General features: G+C 37.1%; 6 protein-coding genes and 2 non-coding genes across 8 annotated transcripts; 5 read left to right on the forward strand and 3 right to left on the reverse strand.

The window, feature by feature from the left end:
* Positions 1-693: 693 nt before the first annotated feature.
* On the forward strand, positions 694-2,424 carry LOC124452457 (myosin regulatory light polypeptide 9-like). The gene is made up of 2 exons (XM_047002999.1): positions 694-1,212; positions 2,144-2,424. The coding sequence occupies exons 1-2, from the start codon at positions 815-817 to the stop codon at positions 2,256-2,258; spliced, it is 513 nt and encodes a 170-aa protein (XP_046858955.1). The 5' UTR covers positions 694-814; the 3' UTR covers positions 2,259-2,424.
* A 71-nt stretch (positions 2,425-2,495) lies between these two features.
* On the forward strand, positions 2,496-6,816 carry LOC124452456 (vacuolar protein-sorting-associated protein 25-like). The gene is made up of 7 exons (XM_047002998.1): positions 2,496-2,823; positions 2,907-3,052; positions 3,155-3,208; positions 3,556-3,644; positions 3,722-3,797; positions 4,215-4,382; positions 6,531-6,816. Exons 1-6 carry the CDS (start codon positions 2,771-2,773, stop codon positions 4,343-4,345), a joined length of 549 nt encoding a protein of 182 aa, XP_046858954.1. The 5' UTR covers positions 2,496-2,770; the 3' UTR covers positions 4,346-4,382; positions 6,531-6,816.
* LOC124452455 (beta-1,4-galactosyltransferase 5-like) lies at positions 4,515-8,946 on the reverse strand. The gene is made up of 8 exons (XM_047002997.1): positions 8,737-8,946; positions 8,253-8,450; positions 8,050-8,177; positions 7,809-7,925; positions 7,523-7,710; positions 7,273-7,395; positions 6,367-6,468; positions 4,515-5,977 (listed from the first exon to the last, which is right to left on the reverse strand). Exons 1-8 carry the CDS (start codon positions 8,864-8,866, stop codon positions 5,785-5,787), a joined length of 1,179 nt encoding a protein of 392 aa, XP_046858953.1. The 5' UTR covers positions 8,867-8,946; the 3' UTR covers positions 4,515-5,784.
* On the reverse strand, positions 4,703-4,824 carry LOC124453793. Its single transcript, XR_006951193.1, has one exon. It is a non-coding gene; the product is annotated as a U5 spliceosomal RNA (small nuclear RNA).
* Positions 5,319-5,439, reverse strand: LOC124453787. The gene has a single exon (XR_006951190.1). It is a non-coding gene; the product is annotated as a U5 spliceosomal RNA (small nuclear RNA).
* Positions 8,947-9,029: 83 nt separating the features above from the next.
* Positions 9,030-11,377, forward strand: LOC124452454. The gene is made up of 2 exons (XM_047002996.1): positions 9,030-10,719; positions 10,797-11,377. Exons 1-2 carry the CDS (start codon positions 9,545-9,547, stop codon positions 11,197-11,199), a joined length of 1,578 nt encoding a protein of 525 aa, XP_046858952.1. The 5' UTR covers positions 9,030-9,544; the 3' UTR covers positions 11,200-11,377.
* Positions 11,378-11,707: 330 nt separating this feature from the next.
* LOC124453454 (zinc finger CCCH domain-containing protein 14-like) lies at positions 11,708-19,941 on the forward strand. The gene is made up of 15 exons (XM_047004269.1): positions 11,708-11,829; positions 12,933-12,975; positions 13,201-13,315; positions 13,399-13,439; positions 14,277-14,453; positions 14,653-14,737; positions 15,172-15,397; positions 15,470-15,711; positions 15,937-16,048; positions 16,608-16,810; positions 18,238-18,306; positions 18,731-18,792; positions 19,165-19,241; positions 19,569-19,666; positions 19,753-19,941. The coding sequence occupies exons 1-15, from the start codon at positions 11,794-11,796 to the stop codon at positions 19,805-19,807; spliced, it is 1,641 nt and encodes a 546-aa protein (XP_046860225.1). The 5' UTR covers positions 11,708-11,793; the 3' UTR covers positions 19,808-19,941.
* A 755-nt stretch (positions 19,942-20,696) lies between these two features.
* Positions 20,697-21,918, forward strand: LOC124452804 (FK506-binding protein 2-like). Its single transcript, XM_047003421.1, has 3 exons — positions 20,697-20,979; positions 21,122-21,401; positions 21,552-21,918. The coding sequence occupies exons 1-3, from the start codon at positions 20,783-20,785 to the stop codon at positions 21,711-21,713; spliced, it is 639 nt and encodes a 212-aa protein (XP_046859377.1). The 5' UTR covers positions 20,697-20,782; the 3' UTR covers positions 21,714-21,918.
* The last annotated feature ends 77 nt before the right edge of the window (positions 21,919-21,995 follow it).

Raw genomic sequence — 21,995 nt, forward strand, 5'->3', positions numbered from 1 at the left:
TGCTGAATGGAAACTGACTGCAGTTGCTTTTCCATTTCGCCAGAAGACTAAGCCACTGTGCACTGGCATGGTATGAGAAACTTTATAACAACAAGATGCTGTTTTTAAGAAAGGATGGAGGAAAAGTGAGTCGTTGATTGCTAATTGAAAAGCAAGATGGCAACGTCTAGCATATCCGACGACAAACTGCAAATAATTGTTAGAGTTTAAAGTTTATTGATCAAGACCTATTTGGATTTATCGACAAGACACGATTTTCATGAAAAACTTCGGTTAAAGAGCCTTGGCGACGATATCAAATGAATTCAAGAGCGATGGGTGTCCTTCGTCGGCGAATTCAAACATATGTTTATTAACTAAAAATTTTTCTCTTGGAGTTTCATTGCAGAGGCGTTGTCTTTGAATTCTCGGTAATTTACTAGTGAAATAAGAAGAAAGAGAATTTGGAACTCACAGCATTTGTCAAGTTCTTCAAGTTTAAATAAAAGCGCTTGTGATTTATACATCGTTTTTTACACCTTTGTGAAAAAGTTAGAAAAGAAGGAGGTGTATCGAAATGGGTGTGGTCCTGAGACAAGATGAATTAGAAAGTACTACTTGACGTAACCAAAACTTTGAACAAGCTGCTGTGCTCTATGTACCGGAGGCGTTTAATTTCAATCACCTCCATATAAGGAATGATTCGTGTTTATTATGTGCGTAGAAGAGTACTATGGCATTGTAAACCAACTCCCAGGTATTTTAAGCATTTTAATGTTTTACCCCATCAAAGCATTGTAGAAGCTGCATTTTCCTTCCCAACAAGATATCAAGGATGGCGAGCAAACGTACAAGCAAGAAGGTCACAAAGAAGCGTGGACAACGAGCCACTTCAAACATCTTCGCGATGTTCGACCAGTCGCAGATCCAGGAGTTCAAAGAAGCATTTAACATGATAGATCAAAACCGAGACGGTTTCATTGACTCCGAAGATCTAAAAGATATGTTTGCATCGTTAGGAAAGGAGCCTGATGATGCCTTGGTTGATAGCATGATGGGAGAGGCTCCTGGTGCTATGAATTTTACTATGTTTCTAACACTGTTTGGCGAGAAGTTGAACGGAACGGATCCCGAAGATGTGATAAGAAATGCGTTTGGTTGCTTCGATGAACAAGGTAGTGGGAAACTACACGAGGATCATTTGAAACACTTGCTGATGACCATGGGTGACAGGTAACTTTTTATTGGCGTGTCGAATTATGACATTGCTGTTAAAATTTTACGAATTGCAACACGCTAGCTTTGGAGTTCTACTGCAGTTTAATATTTTAAACAAAACAGCTTGTGCTTGCTGGAGAGAACATTCTTATACTCAGTTCATACTGCCTTTCTGTTGTGAGTAAAAGTGCAAAGATAGGTGCCTTTTAGAGAAATATGCAAATTAGCTTTGAAAGTACATTCCTCTGTTGTTGGTGACGCTCAGAAAAGTCGTTATTCATTGAGACTTATTTTTCAGGCTGGGATTCCGAATCATCTCTTCAAAATGACACCAATTTATGTCGTTTTGCCCATCTTTTTTGGTTCATTTGTAAACAAATCATTATTTGGTTAACTCCTGTCAAACAACACAGATCAGGTCCTTAGATAAATACACAAACTCACAAACAGAAACATCACTTGTTGTATCTCTGGCATTGCGTATCAGATGACATTGGATTTTTCTCAGGGCAGCTGTGTTGTAAAATTCTTTGAAATGTATCAATTCCATGCCTAAATCTGAGTAGTCACCAAACTTTATTGTTTTTTTCACTTTTATCCATTGTTGTGAATTATTTTCTGATAGTAAAAGCTCCCAGCATTTTGATAAATAGCATCTCCTTCACTAGAACCTTGGTCTTGTCAAGCAACTTTTATTTCTCAAATTTCTAAACTGTCTTTTCAAATATCGTATTTGCCAGATAACATTCAGCAAGATTGCCTTTTTGGTATCATCGCCATTTTTGAGATGGATAAATATGTTTTGTGAGAGCTGATCTCAATTCACTTATAATCTGGACAGAATTAATTTTGTTTATAGCATGCATATATCCTACATTATTCCACATTAACAAACTGCATGTGTACCTTGTTTCAATTTATGTTATTATGTGTATCTATTTTGTAGGATGAGCCTTGAAGAGGTTGAAATGATGTATCGCGGTGCCCCAATTGATTCAAGAGGAAACTTTGACTATGTAGCATTCACTAAAGTGTTAAAACATGGCACAAAGGACGAATGAATGCTGGTCAACTTTATGAAAAGAATATAGAGTAATATAATTCAATGGACAATATGTTTCTTATAAGCCACATCAAGTGTACACCGCACATAGTTGTTTTATAGTAATTGTATTAGAATTTGTTTTGTAAAGTTTGTACACTTTTGAAGAGATATTTGAGCATGCATTCTTGTGTGTGTTGTTTTCATTTTTCTCAAAGATAAAGACATTGCAAATGGAGTCAAAGATCTCGAGGAACTTAAGAGGTTTAATATGTACTTGCAATGGTACTTCTCGTCTATAATGCCCTTAACCTAACTAGATATTTGGATACATTTGTATAAGGAGCAACTTTGAAAATATCATTCAAAACATCTGAGTTGACAGAGTCAAACAAATGCGTGATTGAGTTTGGTCAACCTCCAAGTACCATAGTTGGCAATGGTTGTTACATAACATACGTTTACCATAACCTCAAAAGGTAATACATACCCTATAGTTTCAATACATATTTAAATTATTCATTATCAAAGATGGAGGACGGATTTGAATGGCCCTGGCATTACAAGTTTCCTCCATTTTTCACGTAAGTCTTCGTCTATACTTTTCAGATTATTCACTCGTGTTGCAGGAAGGATAGAACTATCGTATGTCGTGTTATGTTTGCAGGATTCAACCAAATTCCGACACAAGAGCGAGGCAATTGGATCTTTGGTGCAGCCTGGTCTTGTCATATTTTAAGCACAAAAAAAGTTATATTATCGACGTCAATGAGGCGCAAACGTCTCCGCTATTTTCTAACAAAGACATCAACAGTATCCTTCGCAAATGCAGCATTTCAAAACTACCCAATACTTGCATGTTGAATGGACTGACTAAATTATTTTCGTTTTATTAAACCTTCATGCACAAATTAGGAAAGCTTTCAGCTGAAGGCATAAACTTGGTGCTTGAAACTCTTCAAAAGAAAGGTTAGGTTTCTTCACTTTTGTTGAAGTTGCTTACTGGTTATGTGATGGGTAAATGTGTGGGTGAAGAACTGAATAGTTGCTTGAGCTAATGTTTGAGAGTTGAGAAAATGCAAGGTGCAATGCAAGACAGAGAGTTTATTTACTGTCATGAGAAACATTCTTTGTAATATAGCTTGGCTAATATGTAGGTGAATGTCCCAATTGAGCACATGTGCTGGCAACATGATTGTAATGCTTTATTCCTTTGCTGTTGTAATTGTAAATATTTCTTACTTTGTGGTAGTGTTGTGTTGTACTTGATCAGTATGTTTCCACTTTTAACGTATTGAAAATATTTGTCATTGCAGGAAACTTTGAATGGGAAAGTAAAAAGGGTGATAGAGGTTATGTAATGTGGAGAAAACCAGAGGAATGGGGATCGCTTATATACGAATGGGTACATTTATTTGCATTTATCAAATATGTATGGTACTGTAGTTCTTGAGTGTAACATATTCTCTTTGTGAATATCAGGTGAAAGATAATGCAATGACAGGAAGTGTTTGTACATTATTCGAGCTACAGCATGGTGATGACACAAAGAAAGAAGGTTAAGTTACAAATTATAACTTACACATAACCTGGGTTACTCGACTTGTGCTGAATATCAAATAAAAAAATCAAAATAGTTTAACTGCTTATCTGAACAACAGCCGAGTTCATTTGAAGGTTCACATGCTATCCAATTATAATGAATTTTGGTCATGAATTTTGATCTTGAAAAGAACGGCTTCAGAACACAGCTCTTGAAAATTAGACTTGAGTTGTTTTTAGTTCAACTTTGTTTTACATCCACCTAGCAAATATTTTGACTTGCCACCCACAGAAATTGAGTGCCATTCTCAGTGGCAAATTTTCAGGCAATGCCAATTGATAACAGTTGCATAGCCAGCTTATGTCATCCATCTTGCTTGCTCCTTCATGTTTTTGTTGATTTTATTTTGAATGGCATATTTTTATGCATTAGAATTCCACGGTATTGACATGTGGATGTTAAAACGAGCATTGAAAAGTCTTGAAGTGAAGAATAAAGCAAAAATATTCGAGGGACCCACACCTGGGGATGATAACGGTCTGGGAGTAAAATTCTTTTCCTGATTGAATGGTGAAATTGATTTATGGCTCCGGTGATATGGTATGTACTATTATGATCACGGACCATACTGATATACAATACAATTTTAAAATCATCCTGGATTTTACATAGGCACGCTTTACACCAGGTGTGTGCATGCCATTGATCTGATTATATAACTGGAAAACTACCTTTAGGTTTACATATGCCTGAGTTACGTTCATTGCGGTAAATTATACATCCACATACATTGACTTTACTGATAATAAACTTTCTTTTGGTTGTGCCTTGTATCCTTCCAGTTGTATTCAGCTCAAACGTTCACACATTTGTCGTCTTGGTAAAGATGCTATTTTAATTATATATTTTATGAAAGGAAGACCCCGCCATTAGGCAGGGTGAAGAAAAATTAGTCTATAGACTCATTCTGTTGTTCTCCTCCACGGAAATCTTTAGTAAAAGGCGAAAGATTTATACGCGGATTGAAGGAAAACCAGAGTTTGTTAAATATTTACAACGTTCCTACATTCTTTATAATAAGAATTAAGCTCATTGAATTACGGTTTATGAAAAGCGTGGGTTTGGGCTTTATGAGCATGCGTAAAAAGTGAAACAGTGTGCGGTATAGAAAATTATTCTCGTCAAGCGGACATCTCACAACGGGCACTCTTGACGTATTTTTCATTGAGCATGACAAAAATCAACGACTTTTAAAAACAATAACTGCGACATACAGTTGGAAATTGGAAATATTTCCATCGAACCTCAATGAACGGACATTAAATCGCGGTGCTTCGGCTGCCCGCGATAACTATAGAGCTTTTCTATATAGAATAAGTCAAAGCAATGTTTAATGGGTTGCATTATCTTTCAACCAAAAGCATTTTTCATGCTTACCATGACAAGTAGAAATTACTTCATTTTAGCTGTGTTGTAGCTTGAATTCAAACTTTTCTACTGAGTAAATGTTGTGTTTGTGTGTATTTGAAGATGAAGACCCCGCCGTTAGGCAGGGTGGAGAAAATTAGTCTATAGACTCATTCTGTTATTCTCCTCCACGGAAATCTTTAGAAAAAGGCGAAAGATTTATACGCGGGTTGAAGGAAAACCAGAGTTGATGCATATAATAGGCATTTTTTGGTTTTTGTAAGAACAAATTAATGGCTTGTGGTTCAGTATAGCGTGGGTTATACTGTTATTAGGCATGCGCTAAGAGCTAAACAGTATTCTTTCCTTCATAAAAGCGCACAAACTTCAGGCGGGCCATGGTTATTGCGAAACATTAATGTCATTAAATAAAATTTCAATTATAACCTTTACAACTCTATTCATAAACCGTAGGATCGACGTGTACACGCGATCATTCCTTTTCTCTGGTGGGAGAGAAGTGTGTCATCACCACGCGACCGATATGCAAGCACTTGCTAACTCACATGACTATACGTGACTTGCACTGGTGGGGTTATAGCGTCGCTGAAGATGAGGACGTCTTAGTTGATGATGTAATGTTCTCGAACGTCACGTCCAATTCTTCGCGTAGTTTTGCCAAAATATGCGTGTACAAGGGAAACTCCTTGATCTTTAGAACGTCGTATTTCACGGAATTCAGTCCGTCTTCATACATTCGCTTTTTGGCAGTGTTTAACAGCATGTACCTAGGTATATTTATGTTATGATCTCATTGAGTTGTTAAAATGTTGTTTAACAAATAGCCGTGATACCTGTGGTCTGTGGGTTGCAATTTCTGCGTCGCACTCTCACTACTCAACTAACCGGTGCTGTAGAATTGGGGGGCGCTTGGGGGAGGAGCCGCCCTTCTACCTTTGAAATGGGTAATTTTCATAATTTCATGGCTTCAGCTTCGTCAAGAGAGCCCTCCATCTGATAAATTTAGTTCTACAGCACTGCAACTAACCCCAAGTTAAACTCAATATGTATATTGTACAGTACTATTCCTTTAATCAAATCCTTTTCAAACAGATTCCTTTATCTTCCGTGGATGTTTTTAACCTGTTTCAATACCTACTACGGAACATCGTCATACCTGTTCGCTCCTGGTTTGTCCCTCGTATGATGCTGTTTCAACATCATATAGCGACCGATATTTGCCGGTGGTCTTGATAGATGATAACCGGATGCGATGATTCTTAAAGTAGAAAACGCAAAGTTTTGTTCGCTGAAATTTTTTAAATACTTTACGTTATATAGGCGAGGGAAAGAAGAGGAGCAACGAATATGAACCACGATGGAACAAAGTGATCGTGTTATTTAAGAAAATAGAAATGGTAATCAACAATTTGTCCTAATCATAGGTGACCAGTTTAGAACTGTAAGAAGATTTGCGTGTGTAGCGTCACGTAATTAGCGTTTCAATTGTCAAATCTTTCGCGAATTGTATAAGCTTTAAAAAGTTTAAATCAGTTTACAGGTGATTCACCATATTTATAGAAAACAATATCCTATGCCACATAAGTAAATTGAAACTAACCAATTATTTCTGACTTGCTGAATTGCATGCTGAACTACTAGAAACTGCAGCCTTTTGTGAAACATATTTATAAGTGATTTCTTTGTTACAATGTACCCTCCCCCAATGTGTACTCTATATGCATCATCATACTCACCCCACACTAACCCCAATGTGAACCTTTTATATGCATCATCATCATCCTCACCACCACCCCCAATGTGTACTTTTTATATGCATCATCATCCTCACCCCCAATGTGTACTTTTATATGCATCATCATCCTCACCACCACCCCCAATGTGTACTTTTTATATGCATCATCATCCTCACCACCCCCACCCCCAATGTGTACCTTTTGTATACATCATCATCCTCACCCCCACCCCAATGTGTACCTTTATATGCATCATCATCCTCACCCCCACCCCAATGTGTACCTTTTATATGCATCATCATCCTCACCCCCACCCCAATGTGTACCTTTTATATGCATCATCATCCTCACCACCCCATCCCCAATAAAGATTGGAATAACCATTCATCTTTTCAAACTGTTCTTTACTGAATGCACCAACTCCACCAAAATACCTTTCATAAGGCCATCTATTTTACAAAAGAAATGGTCACATAACCATCTGTGCTAGCGAAAACACTGTTTTACATGTTGCATAAAAAGTTTTTATCATTCCCGAAAAGATTAAACATGCAGTTTTCTAACCATAAATCTTACCTTCTATGAAAGTGATCAACAGAAACACCTAATAGTTTAGGGCTCTCTGGACAGCCATAGTCATTTTTGTCATTTTCCAAGATGTGATCAACATCGTGAAAAACAAAGCATTCAAATTTTGAGATTTTCAAAGCCTCCAAGAATCCAATGTTGATCAACTGAGCTCGATTGAAACTGTAATTCCCAGCCTTAAGAGAAATAACTCACTTGAAAGAAAATAAAGTAAGTTTACATGTTTTTGACTATAATTCAAAGATGAATCTTCGAATCTTAAAAGAAAGTCCACCTGTTCAACAACAATCATTCTGTAGTTGTGCATCTGCCGTTGCATGATGGGATGCATATGCCGCAGGAATAATCTCAAGTGCTCTGAGCGATTTCGATATGGTATGATTATAGCCAGCTGGAATATAGAAAAAATTCTAGTTATAGTTTGGTGCATAAACAAGAATATGTAGGTGATGAGAATTTGGGAACAATGGAAAAGGTAAAGTTGTTAAAGTTTTTGTTCTTATCCCTTATGATACCTTGTTTTTTGTAATGCAATCTGGAGTGAATGTTCCACCTTTCTTCACAAGTCCTCCGTTCCTAACAGACAACTGTTTTATTACTTCATCCATAGTTGGCACGGTCTTATTGCAATACACAGCTCCAACTATAAATGAACATTTGCATATTCCAAAACAAACTCTTTAAGGATAATTGAATCAGATGCCATCTGCATTACTACCTAGCATGTCTGGTTTACAAAACTTTGGTTTGGTTGGTGTTGGTGATGTTGGCTTTTTAGTGGTTAAGGATGTTGTGGGTAACCGAGGGATTTTTGTAAGGATCAAATGAATTGATGGATTAGCAGTTGTAGGACTTATTGGTACAATCCGGTGACGATTTAAAGTTACAGAAGGCCATACGGATGGGAATTCGTTATCTGGAAATTAAATTAAAAAATTTAACTAAAAATTAGTAAAATATAACAAGCACCGAGTAATTGAAGACAACTTTTATCCATCACAATCCATTTTCATTCCTTTACACAATGTACAACATTATCAAGCAATGTTATTTGGCAATAATTTTTACATAAAGATATTTCAATACTCTATGGTTTCGGTAGTCAAGGAAAAAAGTTTGAAAACAAACGTAAACAAAACAAAATAGAATCACAAAATGGAAAATACTGGTTGTAGTCATCGGAGGATTGGAAATTGCACTACCTTTCATTTTAAAGTAATAAGGTAAATAAACAAGAACAGAGACGACGGCGATGCACAGAATGATCCACACTAATAAAACACGTCTTCTAGACATGATCATGCTGGTAAATTCGTGAAAGTTTCGTTTCATTTGTAAGTTTTTACGACAATTTCCTGTTCAACGTGAATAAATTTTAATATTGAAAGTTTATTGCATATGAATGAGCATTGAGGAATGTTAATGAGGCTCAAGAAACTCAATGGGCTCAAGCCTCCGGTTCACTCATGAAAAACGATTCATGCCTTCAATTCTCCACCCACACGTTTTCTGGGAAGAAAATAAGTTGAATTAATTGCGTTACAGTTTGAAATGTGTTATTAAAGCTTCGAATTTTTTAAGATTACATCGTACTATTCAAGTGGTCGCTTGCCCACTTGTTACTCAAGTGAAATTAATAGAAAAATGAAATTATTCAGAAGTTATGAACAACTACAGGAAGTCAGAAATACTACACCAGAACGTAGAATTATTTGTTTTGATTCTGTGATCTTGCTATGGTGACTGCCAATTTCCATGCCAGGAAGCTCATTGAGCAAAAACGCAAAGAATGCGAGCACGTCGTGTTCTTTGTAAATGGTAAACCATTCTAAATCATTGGCAGGTGTGAAAGAGAAAAAGCAAACACAGTAAACACGCTCAACTCTCAAATAATCGTTTAATTTAGTGCATGCCACGACATGTTGGTCAGGATAACAAGGAAGGCGATTCTACCGTTTAAAACTTAAGACGATTGAAGAACCTTATAAGAAAGGTGTATAAAAGTGAAGCATGTTCAAGAATCGGAGAGACAAAAAGCACTTTGATACCATTCGACTTCTACTAAACGCAGACGAAGATAATGAAGATTCCTATGTTGAAAATAACTCTAAATGCGATCACGAGTTAAGTTTCATCGAAGAAGACGGTGCTGCGCCATATGACCTTAGTATCAACGAACACACGACGAACAATGAGGTCATTGAATGTACAGATACCGATAAAAGTTGTTGTTCGGACAACGCCAACTCGACTAATTTTTCATCGCAAAGGAGGAAAGAGCTTCAACGACAAGTTTCATGCACCCCAAGTTATTATGAATCCGGCAAACGCTGGCAGTTGATTTTGCATTGTAAGAAAGTTCCACATGCGCGAAAGAAGAAAACTTGGAAGCGTATTGTAGTTAGACTTGAAGGGAATTCTCTGAGTTTTCACGCTGAAGACTTTGAATCATCGTCGCCCTTTAAGGTCGTTCATCTTGATTGGTTTCATTCATTTACCTTGTCAAAAAAGAGCAGGTTAATCCATACCGATTATGTTTTTATCGCTATCTTAGAAAACACTCTCCAGAAAAAGGGGGGAGCGAAAAGTCAAGGAAGGATAAAGCTTGGTTGCACAAATTCCAGCATTCTGAAAGATTTCATCAGAACTGTGGAGGATTGCATCTCGAGCTTTCCATCCTTTCGACCTGCTGGTATTTCATACAAAAGAGAAAAGGTTTCTTTCATAGTGTATGATACTTATGATTATATTCAAAAAGATAGCATTAATTTGAAGATTCCAAAAATTCACGGTGTTGTTTGCGAGACCAAAGAAGAATGCCATTTTTCTCTGAAGCAAGTCAAGATAATGATGAAGGCAAGAGTATCCGCGAGCCCTGAGTGTCGTACAAATTTCAGACACTCAGAAAACTTTTCCAAAAAGCCATGTTTGGAAGAAATACGCTTTCACAAGTGCGTAAAAAGTTTCTTCTCACGCAAACAGACGACAGCCGCTGGAGTTTTGCCACTTGATAACACTTGGTTTCAGTTGATGTCTTGGCAAGGTTGTTCGTCGAAACTACCACCGTTGCGTTGCGAGGTGAAAGTCCACAAAAACGAAAACAGAAAATGCCTTCACATTCTCGCTCAACTATTCACATCGTCGACTCGTTTGGACGTGAAGTCAGCTAAGAATATTGTTATAAGGTATTGTGTGACATGTTTCCTTTGAACCCAACACGTTTTCCGTTTTCAACATTTGCATGTATTTCTGCAACATACAGGCTTCATATTCCGTCGAAATTCCTGAATACGTATGGAAAAGAAACCGCAAGTGAAACTGTAGAAAGACACACGAGAGTTTCAAAAGGAGATGTCTTCTACAATACACGCGAAAGCACGATGTTTTGGCTTCTTCCTAAAATTGTCTTCAAATCCTATCGACATTTTCACCTTGTTGGCAAACCTTTGGCGAGCTTAGAAAGTGATGTACACCTTCAGAAGTTATGCCACGCACAAAGACTCGTGCAGAAACCTTTAGACATGGATTTTTGCGCCAAAGGAAGCGCAGAATCATCCGAAGTCTTTATTTCTAGCTTGAAAATTGGTCTCAAGTCTTTTGGCAAGTTCAGTACTATGCATCGTTCTCTTTACCATGTTAAAATCCCAGTGACATTTGATGCGTAGAGATTTTACCTTAAGATAAAAATACAAGACCATTTTAATTCACGAAATAGTTGATTAAAAAAGATTGCGGCTTAAGAATGCAATTTGGGATCTCGTTTTAACTTCTTGCCGCCTGCGATCAGATTAATCCAATAAATAGTTGATCATTTTCGCTTCTTGCAACAATGGATTCGATTAATCCGATGAATAAGTTGATCATTCTCATACTGCGACTTGTGATTAGATTAATCCGATGAATAAGTTGATCAATTTCAATCCTTGCGATTTTTGATCAAACTAATCCTATAAATAGATGATCATTTTCCTTCCCTGCAACTTGTGTGATCATCTTAATCTTGTAAATCGCATTCATAAATGAATGATCGTTTTCATTTTCTCATGTCTCTGCGAATTGTGATCATGATTGTAATCGGACATTAGATTGGATAAAGAATTTGCGAATGAAGAGCTTACTAATCAGCGGTTGAACGGCATACTACTTAAAACGTGATGTAGATTTTATGTAATGGTGCTTAGAACCGCCATTTTGTTTGTATACGGTCTTCGTTGGTTTGAATTCTACTCTTTAAAATATTTGAATTTAGTTGGAAAACTATGGAGATTGGCAACGAAATCACGCAGAAAATAAAGGTAACTAAGTTTAGATCAGTTACTACGCATTTTTATCGTTTATTTTTGCGTGTGCGCGTCATTCTTGGCCATTATTATTTTATTAACACAACGATCGACTGATCGTGTTGTGGCACCGTGCCATTGTCTACTATAGATTATATTGTTATGGGTAATACTGTTAGAATTTAAAATCAAGCCTTACTGATCAAAGAATAGAACTAAATTTGTAACTATTCACTGCAAGGATTAGAATTACGCCTGCGAAATATGAAAATTTGGGTTTCAACGGTATAGTCTTCAATTATCATATTTTGTAAAAAACATTATTATAAAACTAACTACATAGCTATATAAAAAATGACTAGTATATTTACAATATTAAAAAGCGTATATCCAGACTGGAAAGTTTGTACTTAGAAAAGTAGGCTTTTGGGTATGTAAGTTTTGAATTTGTGTGTGCAGATTACGAATTTTCCAGTATGGTTAGTATCGGATGGCTCTGTGCCATTGACACTGACTGGAAAGTATGGCAGTATTTAATAATATCTTCAGTGTGCACGAAAAGAGATTCAAGTGTACAGGGTTGAAAAGTATGACAAAACCACTTAAGTGTGCACTGGAATTACTGTGCACTAAAAAATTATTGAAGAGCAAAGTTATTCCCCAACCCCCCTGCTTTGTGTTTCCTATATAGTATATGGTTTACCACCACCTGCATGAGTCATCGCTAGAATGTTTATCAAGGGGGGGTCATTCATATATTTAGTTGTGTTGTGCTGATTTTTATAGATAGCCAAATAACTCTGAAAAGCAGTTAGTCAAGAACAAGTTAATATATAAATGAAAAACATCCCCCCCTTATTAACATTCAATCTACAATCCTGACTATCTTTTTGGTGAACCAAAATGTACTAAACCTTTGTCTGTGCTGATAATCTGATACTATAAATCATTCTGTGTGCACTGTTGCATTATGAAGTTTGATTTATCCCTTCACTGTATATATGGTACTAAATTTTGAACATTGGCCCAACACTGGCCCATGTGACTGTATGTTTGTTTCCATGAAAATCACGTCTCTATTTCTCTTGTTATCATCAATTTATGCCATTTTTTCATAGACAGCAATCAAAACAAAGCTGGTTGAGTATGGTTCCTATGTTGGTAATGGAAGTTTAAGTACATTTCATATTTGTATTATTAATTTATACTGTATTCGCTACTGTATTAGCGGGATTTGCCTTAAATTAATCAATTCCACTAACCATTGGTGGAGCAGAAAACCTCCACTCCTAAAAAGACAACATCTTTGATTCGCGAAACCTCATTCTCAAATACACAGAATTGACTTGTTGCACGTTAAATTGATGTTCGTGTTTATTTTTTCAGATGACGAGCTTCCAGATTATATTATGGTCATGATTGCAAACAAAAGAAGTCAAGCTCAAATGATTGAAGATCTTAACCTTTTTCTGGGTGACAATAGTAAAATTTTTTGTGAATGGTATGCAGTTTGTGTTTTTGATTTTCCACGTAACCAACCACTTCTACGTAATACATTTTATGGATGACTTTTTCTTTCTACAGGCTTCATGATTTATTGTCAAAACTACAAGAGGTCACTGAAGGTATTATCATATATTAGAAATTAGTCAGTTATTGCATTAAATTTTAATTGAAAATGGAGTCCTTTGAGGTGACCTCTCGATGGAAAGAACATTCTTTGTTTATTGATGATAGTGAAACCCCATATAAGTGTAAGCAGATGCCATATTGGGACCATGTCTTGGTGTTTGCTAACCACATTTGCCACTTAAGCCTGTTTTCAACTGGCCACGTATCGTAACGCATCGTAGCAAAACGTAACATGGCGCATGCGTGCTTGTGCATTTGATGGTCAATAGGCGCAAGCACGCATGCGCCATGTTACGTTTTGCTACGATACCTTACGATTCGTATCTAGTGGAAAACAGGCTTTACAGTACTGCTCAGAAGTAAGTTTTCTGAAAACGCGTTCCGAACTCGTTCCAAAATGCGTTCCAGTTGCGTTCCAATTGCGTTCAGCTTAAGGTGGAACGTGTATCAAAACGCGTTGTTGACCGCATCCGATCATTGATCGGTAATCATCATTTATACTCCCTATTCAAGTGTTCAATTTCGGAAATTTCCATGTTGTACCGAGTTTTTTTGAACAATCTGGAACGCGTTCGGAAAGTGTCGAAAAATTTTCTTAGAACGCGTTCGGGACGCGTTCCGGCCGCGTTCGAAACGCAACTTGAACGCAAATAGAACGCGAAAGCAGTGTTAAGTTACTTCTGAGCAATTATGAGAGGTTATGAGAAGTAATATTTTATTGACAAGGAGTCGTAAGCAGTGTCTGTTTGGAAGAAAATTTCGCTTCCATGAGCTGTCCGTGTTTAGGGGTTAAACTGAGTTGAGTAATATGTGCGCTGCTCTGTTCATAGGTGCATTTGAAGTGAAGGTGCCCTTAAAGCGAAAATCTGCAGAAAATAAAACTTTGTCAAAGTCCGAAGGAAACAATGCTGCAGCCGCTTCAAAATCTGCTCAAAAACACAGTCCAATAAGGATGAATGTGAATACTAATGATATCAAAGACTTTTCCCAAGACACTTCTTATGATGGTAACTTATATAAAGTATTTCGATGGATTTATAACTTGGCACATTTAACGTTGTAAAATATCATTGAGCAATCTGCACGGTGGTTTCATGACAACACGAGAAGTTTGCACGTTTCGGTGTGTCACATTTGAAATGGAAAAATAGTCTTTAAGTATCGCTTGTTTTTCGAATCTCCTTATTGAAATTTCGTCTATCAAAGGAAGCGGGAAAAAACGTCAAAGAGCTGACAGACAAGATGAAAAGAAATCTGGTCTGGTGCAAAGTGCGATCACCGTGCAAAAAAAGTGAGTACAGTTTGCTTTGGCAAAAATTTTGGTCAAACGACGTTTCTCATATTTGAATGAAGATATGATCTTCGCACTTTGCTGGACAATTTAAGCAATTGTCTCATTAACCTGAAAAATTCAGGTGACTCAACGGGATCCCGTTGAAAAATTGAGTCACCTGAAAAATTCAGGTGACTCAACGGAATCCCTTTGAGTCACCTGAATTTTTCAGGTTCGTGAGACAATTGCTTAAATTGTCCAGCAAAGTGCGAAGATCATATCTTCATTCAATTTCAAAACACCGCACTACATATAACAATCTTTCATGTTTCTCATATTTAATGGTCAAGACTTGGGACTCGTGAAGATCAAGACAAACTTGATGTAGCTTTCTTCAAGAAACACCATTTCCCATCGCATATGAAATTACTGTTTTTTTGACATTTATTTAGGCCAAGCCTGTCACCATCTAAGCAAGCAAACGCATTGTTACTGAAGAAAGCCATGCATGCTGCTCAAGCGTCTACAGTTGAAGGTGAATACAATCCTGAACGACCTTCCACGACCCAGCTGCCCGTGGTCTCCGATGCGGAGACTAAGAAACAGAAAAAAGAGCAACTCATGGCCGAACATAAGAAACTTCAAAGGATTAAATCACAACAGGAAGAGGAAAAACTGGTAACTAGAAACTGGCTTCGGTCGGATGAGGTACCTCTTGAAGATAGTATTGAACATTTGTGCCCCTCACAGCAGGAACCAATGATTGAGCTTCAGGCCGCCGAAGACGATGATCTATTTAAGACGGAAGATAAAACTGGAGTGAAAGACCGACGCATCGTTGTCGAGAGGAGCCCCGAACGTGACACGACGGACGATCACGAAAGCGAAGAACATCAATGGAAAGGCGCGAAGCGTAAAATAAAAAATGGCGATTTGGGTGATATAAACGATGGTGAAAAAGAAAACTCCAAAGAAAAAAATGTTAAAACGAGGTAGGATGATGCTTTTAGTCAGCGATGTGAAGCTTATTTCGTTGCACAAGCGATAATTTGGATTATCACCGATTGACTTGGATTATCGTGGATTAAGTTGCTTGCATAATCCAAGCCCCCAATGCTGTCAATGTAGATTAACAATGTGTCTTTTCTGTTTTAATTTTTGTTGCTTTGCAATTCCAAAACTCCAGTGACCATCCTTGTACTTGTTTCAAACCTCAGGGAGAAACGAAAGAAACCGAAGTTCATCGTGACATTGGAGGGCGTCGAAAGCAAGTTCGAAGAAATGTACGAGAAAGAACACTCGAGAAAGAAACGACGTCGTAAAACAACCAAAAGATAACGGGGAGGTACCGCGTTCTTTTAAGACACATTTAGAATGACCTAGTAGAGAAAATGATGTTAGATTTTCGTTGCTTCATCTTGGATGTTCCCTTTGTACCTTATAAATGATGGTTTATTATTGAGGTGCTTTGAAGGAATCGTTTGTTCGGTTGTAGTGAATTGTTACTTATGTAAATATACTGTCAAACTCGCTATTTCATAAACACTGTATACTGGGAAAGAACTGTGTAGTAGTTAGATAATAATTAGCATAAATGAATAAAATAAGATCATGTGATAATAGTGTATATAAAGCAAAGAAATTGAAAATAAAAGGCAGTTGTCTAAATCAAGCGGGGTCATACTATTAATCGTCTGCAATTGCTAATCCCTTGTGCTTTGAACACGTGGGTTTGAATCCCATCTTTGTCGCCATTTATAGAATATTAATAGTATGACCCCGCTTGATTTAGACAACTACCTTATATTTTGAATTTCTTTGCTTTATATATACTATTATCACAAACTGTTGCTTGTTCTTGTTCTTATTTTCTATATCCCTTATTTAGGATGTTCCAGATGCTGAAAGGGATATTCCCGTTATGCCCGTCTATCCACAGTTTGTACACGGAGTACATCAAGTTCCCGGAATTATGTCAGCTACACCTGTGAATCACGACTTGTTCCCGCCACATATCCAATCGCTTCATGTAATACCCCCTCGTCCTTCGTTTACCTCTCAAGCTCACGGTGCTACGGCAAAACCTTGCAAGTAAGAGATAAACGCTGTTTTATAATAGTAAAAAACAAATTCCGAAAAAAACAAGACATCTTTAGATTACAAAATATGAATCAAAACAAGACGAAACTGTAAATTTGCGACTTTATTTCAAAGTTATTCTTAAACAGAATCGTATTTTGTAATCTGAAGACGTCTTGTTTTTTCGGAATTTGTTTTTTGCTCTATTTTTTTTAAATTGTCGGCTGGTCATGGTTTTTGATAATGGTATGGTTGTGGTTCTGTTCTCGGGATTCAATGGAAAGAATGTAGTTAAGCAAACAACTTTTGTTGCTGACTTTAAGTTGTCGTATACAAGCGTGAAAATCTTTAACTTGTTGTAATGTTGATACGTTAGAACAAGATGCAGCGACTTTGTATTTTACCTGTTGTTCGCTCGCGGCTGAAGATGTCGACTACATTGTTCACTATTGTTACGCAAGATTCACAAAAAAAAGTTATTATATGAAACGTTGTTGTACGAAACATAATTTTCGCACTTATTAAGAACATCGTTCGCCACAATCAAACTTGTCACTTGTCAATATTGCTACACAAGATCCATCATAAACAATGATTGTACATAGTTGTCACATGTCAAGATTGCTGCACAAGATCCATCATAAACAATGATTGTACATAGTTGTCACATGTCAAGATTGCTACACAAGACCCATCATAAACAATGATTGTACATAGTTGTCACTTGTCAAGATTGCTACACAAGATCCATCATAAACAATGATTGTACACAGTTGTCACTTGTCAAGATTGCTACACAAGATCCATCATAAACAATGATTGTACATAGTTGTCACTTGTCAAGATTGCTGCACAAGATCCATCATAAACAATGATTGTACATAGTTGTCACTTGTCAAGATTGCTGCACAAGATCCATCATAAACAATGATTGTACATAGTTGTCACTTGTCAAGATTGCTGCACAAGATCCATCATAAACAATGATTGTACATAGTTGTCACTTGTCAAGATTGCTACACAAGATCCATCATAAACAATGATTGTACATAGTTGTCACATGTCAAGATTGCTGCACAAGATCCATCATAAACAATGATTGTACATAGTTGTCACATGTCAAGATTGCTGCACAAGATCCATCATAAACAATGATTGTACATAGTTGTCACTTGTCAAGATTGCTGCACAAGATCCATCATAAACAATGATTGTACATAGTTGTCACTTGTCAAGATTGCTGCACAAGATCCATCATAAACAATGATTGTACATAGTGGTCAACAACCTTTTTCGCCATTTTTGCACAAAGATTAACTTCAAGCATCAGGGAACATTTGCTTAGCAAGATACTGTTGTGTCCTGGTTTCGCGTAGTACTTTATGGAATGGTGATACTTTAATACTGCACATGTGACATAATAGTTTGTTATTTTTAAGGCATTTTCCAAACTGTCGATATGGAAATGATTGTGTTTATTCGCATCCTCCATGTAAATTTGGATCACGGTAAGAAATCAACTGGAATATTTTCATTCATTTTGGGCATCTTATTGACAATAGAAAAACTCTCCAGTGTGAGTTTTAAAAAAGATAGTGGTTGAAAAAAGCCAATAGTTGGATATTTAGAATAACTCGTGTAATATATTTTCTTTGTAGATGTAGATCGTCCAGGTTAGTATAGTCCTGAGAAGGACTTTGTTGTTGTTGACTGAGTTTCGACAACCTTAGCGGTAGTCATCTTCAGAGTCAAAGCATAGGTCATTTGACTCTGAAGATGACTACCGCTAAGGTTGTCGAAACGTCAGTCAACAACAACAAAAACAGTCCTTCTCAGGACTATACCAAGCTGGACGATCTACATCTACAAACATGTAACGATACTCCCGGCTTCAAACCGTTTACTTTAATATATTTTCTGTTATTTTTCTAGCTGTACGTCGTCATCCTCTTGTCCTTATTCGCACGATAATGTTCAATCATTAAAAACAAACGGTGACTATTTTGAAATTTATGCTCGATTGTAGTTCAGCGGACACCAGTAGGCATCCAGCGGTGACCATGGGGACTGTGGGCGCATGTGACAAAAATGGATGAAAAATACAACTCGTTGAGAAAGCGCGTTTTGCTCTTAATCTTCAAATGTAAAAACCATGGAGGTTTCGAAATCAGTGTTCCGGTTTGAAAATTAAATCCAGCTAACTTCTTTTTGTCGAAGTTCATTTCGTTGGCAATTTGTACTTGTTCGTCCACCGATTTGCACTTGTTCCAAAGTCCTCTCTTCACGAAACTAGCAGCAAACATCCACATTTTGACATAAATTCGTTGAAACACATTCTATTGCTGTTCTTGTTGTCGTTTCTTTAGAAAATGAACGGATCATTTGTCGGTATTATCCTCATTGTTCTCGTCCGAACTGCGTTTTCCTCCATATTGTGGACAAGGTTAGCGTTTTGCTTGTTGTTTTTTTCTCGTCACAAGGCCGCGTTACTGGCTTTTATGACTCATTTTCGGGAGTTTTGTGAAAAAGAGAAAAGAATTGACATAATTTTGAAAAAAGTCGAGCGTTTTCATCGAACAGCGTGTATATTGAACGTTTAACGCGTCGCTTAAAATTGGTCAATTGACTTCGGAAACAAATACAGAACACAGCAGTGGAGAAAATAGTTGTTTTAGCCAAACAACATGACTTTGACTAAAAAGTCAGCAACGTGACGATATGCACCTTAAGATGAGTTAATATGTTAAATATTTGCTTGTCTTTTTTGCAGCCTTGGCAATATGGAAAGACCAGTCATATCACACCTCCACCACGTGACCAGTTGAAGTGGGTCGCCCCTGCTGTAGCCGGTGCTAAAGTTCACATCAGGTACAACGGAGTACTCAATATAGTATATATGTACGCATGAGGACTAGTGACATTCCTGAATTTTGTACATGTTATTGACTTTATAGTGAGAGGAAGTTTGCTGTGAAGGAAACGAGTACGACAGCGTTGCCTGTTCAATAACGGAAATAAAAACGACGATATGGGTACTTTGTGAGAAAGAACGAGGAAAAATATTGAATTAAATCTATTTTATCATATTTTCAAACGCGTTTGAAGCTCGAGAAAACTAAATGATTAAAACCTACAAATGAAAATTTTATTTTCGAATATGTTATATATTATTTTGGTTGGTATAGTCCTGAGAAGGACTGTTTTTGTTGTTGTTGACTGACGTTTCGACAACCTTTGCGGTAGTCATCTTCAGAGTCAAATGAGGAGTAAAGATGACTACCGCTAAGGTTGTCGAAACGTCAGTCGACGAAAACAAAAACAGTCCTTCTCAGGACTATACCAACCTGGACGATCGACATTTACAAACATGTCACGATACTCCCGGGTTCAAACCATTTACTATATATTATTTTGGATTGTTCATTTCGATTCAAGTAATTTATAACTTTCGCTTGCCGTAACGCTGAGATTCTATAATTTTCATCTTTAATTCTTTCATCGTCGTGTTAAAATCAATGTTTATTGTTTTCGCTCCCAACTACTTCCTGGCATTAGAAATCCTTTTGATAAAAATACATCATGTTCTTAGCTTACGCTACCTGAACAACTCTTCGAATTTTTATTGCTATAAAAGACATTATCCCTTCGATACGTCAAGTCGAGAGACTTGTTGCTATGTATGTGTAGCACAAAGAAAAAACACGTGTCTGTTTTACGGCTTAAAAACCTGGAGTGATATTCTACTTGTTGTCATAGAGAGAAATGATTGACAAAAAGAATGAAGCGAAGAATTGCCATTGTAAATGGAGGAAAACGCTGTTTTTGCGTACGTCGAACATTCAGACGTGGCAATTAAAGCTATAAAAATGATCGAGCTCGGTTTTGTAAAGCAAACGGTGGTAGACTGCAGGTGAATCGGTCATATCTTTCAAGAATCTGCTTCATACAGAGAATATTCAGTCACAGGATTATCATTGAGTGGATATGACAAGTTTTAGAGCTTTTTTAGTCTTCGCTCTTGTCTGGTGCTGCACCGCTAAAGGGGAATATAAGGAGAAAGGTTTTGGAATCGGACTCGTGCATAAGCCCACAGTTTGCAAACGAGTCACCAAACGAGGCGATCACATAGCCGTGAAATACAACGGAACCTTTATCGATGGATCGACGTACGTTCCTACGAGGTAATCAAGAGAAATATTGGTTGATTTTGTTGGATTGAAAATAGGTATTTTTCATTTTGGTTGTGTTTGTGAAACAGTAAAAGATGCCGGAACGTAAATGTCGATTTATCGATTTATGTTGTCGATCTAACTTCGTTTTTAGTAAAAAACCGTTTGAATTTACGTTGGGAGAAGGTCAGGTTATCACAGGCTGGGATCTAGGCCTCCTCGGCATGTGCGTCGGTGAGATACGCCAGCTCGTTGTACCGTCACATGTTGCCTATGGTTCCTGGTCTGTGGGCGACAAAGTGCCGCCCAAGTCGACCATCGAATTTTTCGTGGAATTGTTGAAGATAAAGGAAACTTTCTCCGACAGGGAAATGGTCTCCGACACTTTTTCTCGTATCGATACAAATGGCGACGGAATGATATCGAACGACGAGGTTGGTATATATTGATTTCACCTTGAAAAAATTGTGCGAATCAAGAAATATGACTTTCTTGCTGTGTATTACTTTGGATAAACTTCAAAAACAACATGTAGAATGATTTCAAGAGGTTGTAGAAACATTTTGTTATTATCCTATATCCAGGTTGCTCGGTTTTTGAAGAAACAGAACTATCCTAATGGCACCGGAGATAAAAGCCATTCCAGCCTCATCCGGGAGATATTTCTTGAAGAAGATAAGGATAACGATGGGGTCATTTCGCACAAGGAATTTTCGGGACCTAAAAAATACGTCGAGGATCTTTGAACTGAAGGTCAATTGAAAAAAACTTGCCATAATACACAAGCTCGTCAAGTTGAAGTGGACAGTCTTGAAATGGCGGCATTTCACATTATACTTTAATTAACAATTCCGAAATTTTTTTTATATTTTCTTAGTAAATGTCCTTCTGTTAACGTGATGAAAATGTTTGCAACAATTCAATAAATTTGAAATTATTTGTTCAGATATATTTTTTTGTCTCGTGATCATGCTCCTTTTACCTGTAGGACCTGTATTTATCCCAAAAGTTCATCATTATCTCACGAG

This window comes from Xenia sp. Carnegie-2017, unplaced genomic scaffold (assembly GCF_021976095.1).
Source record: "Xenia sp. Carnegie-2017 unplaced genomic scaffold, XeniaSp_v1 HiC_scaffold_25, whole genome shotgun sequence".
NCBI lineage: Eukaryota > Metazoa > Cnidaria > Anthozoa > Malacalcyonacea > Xeniidae > Xenia > Xenia sp. Carnegie-2017.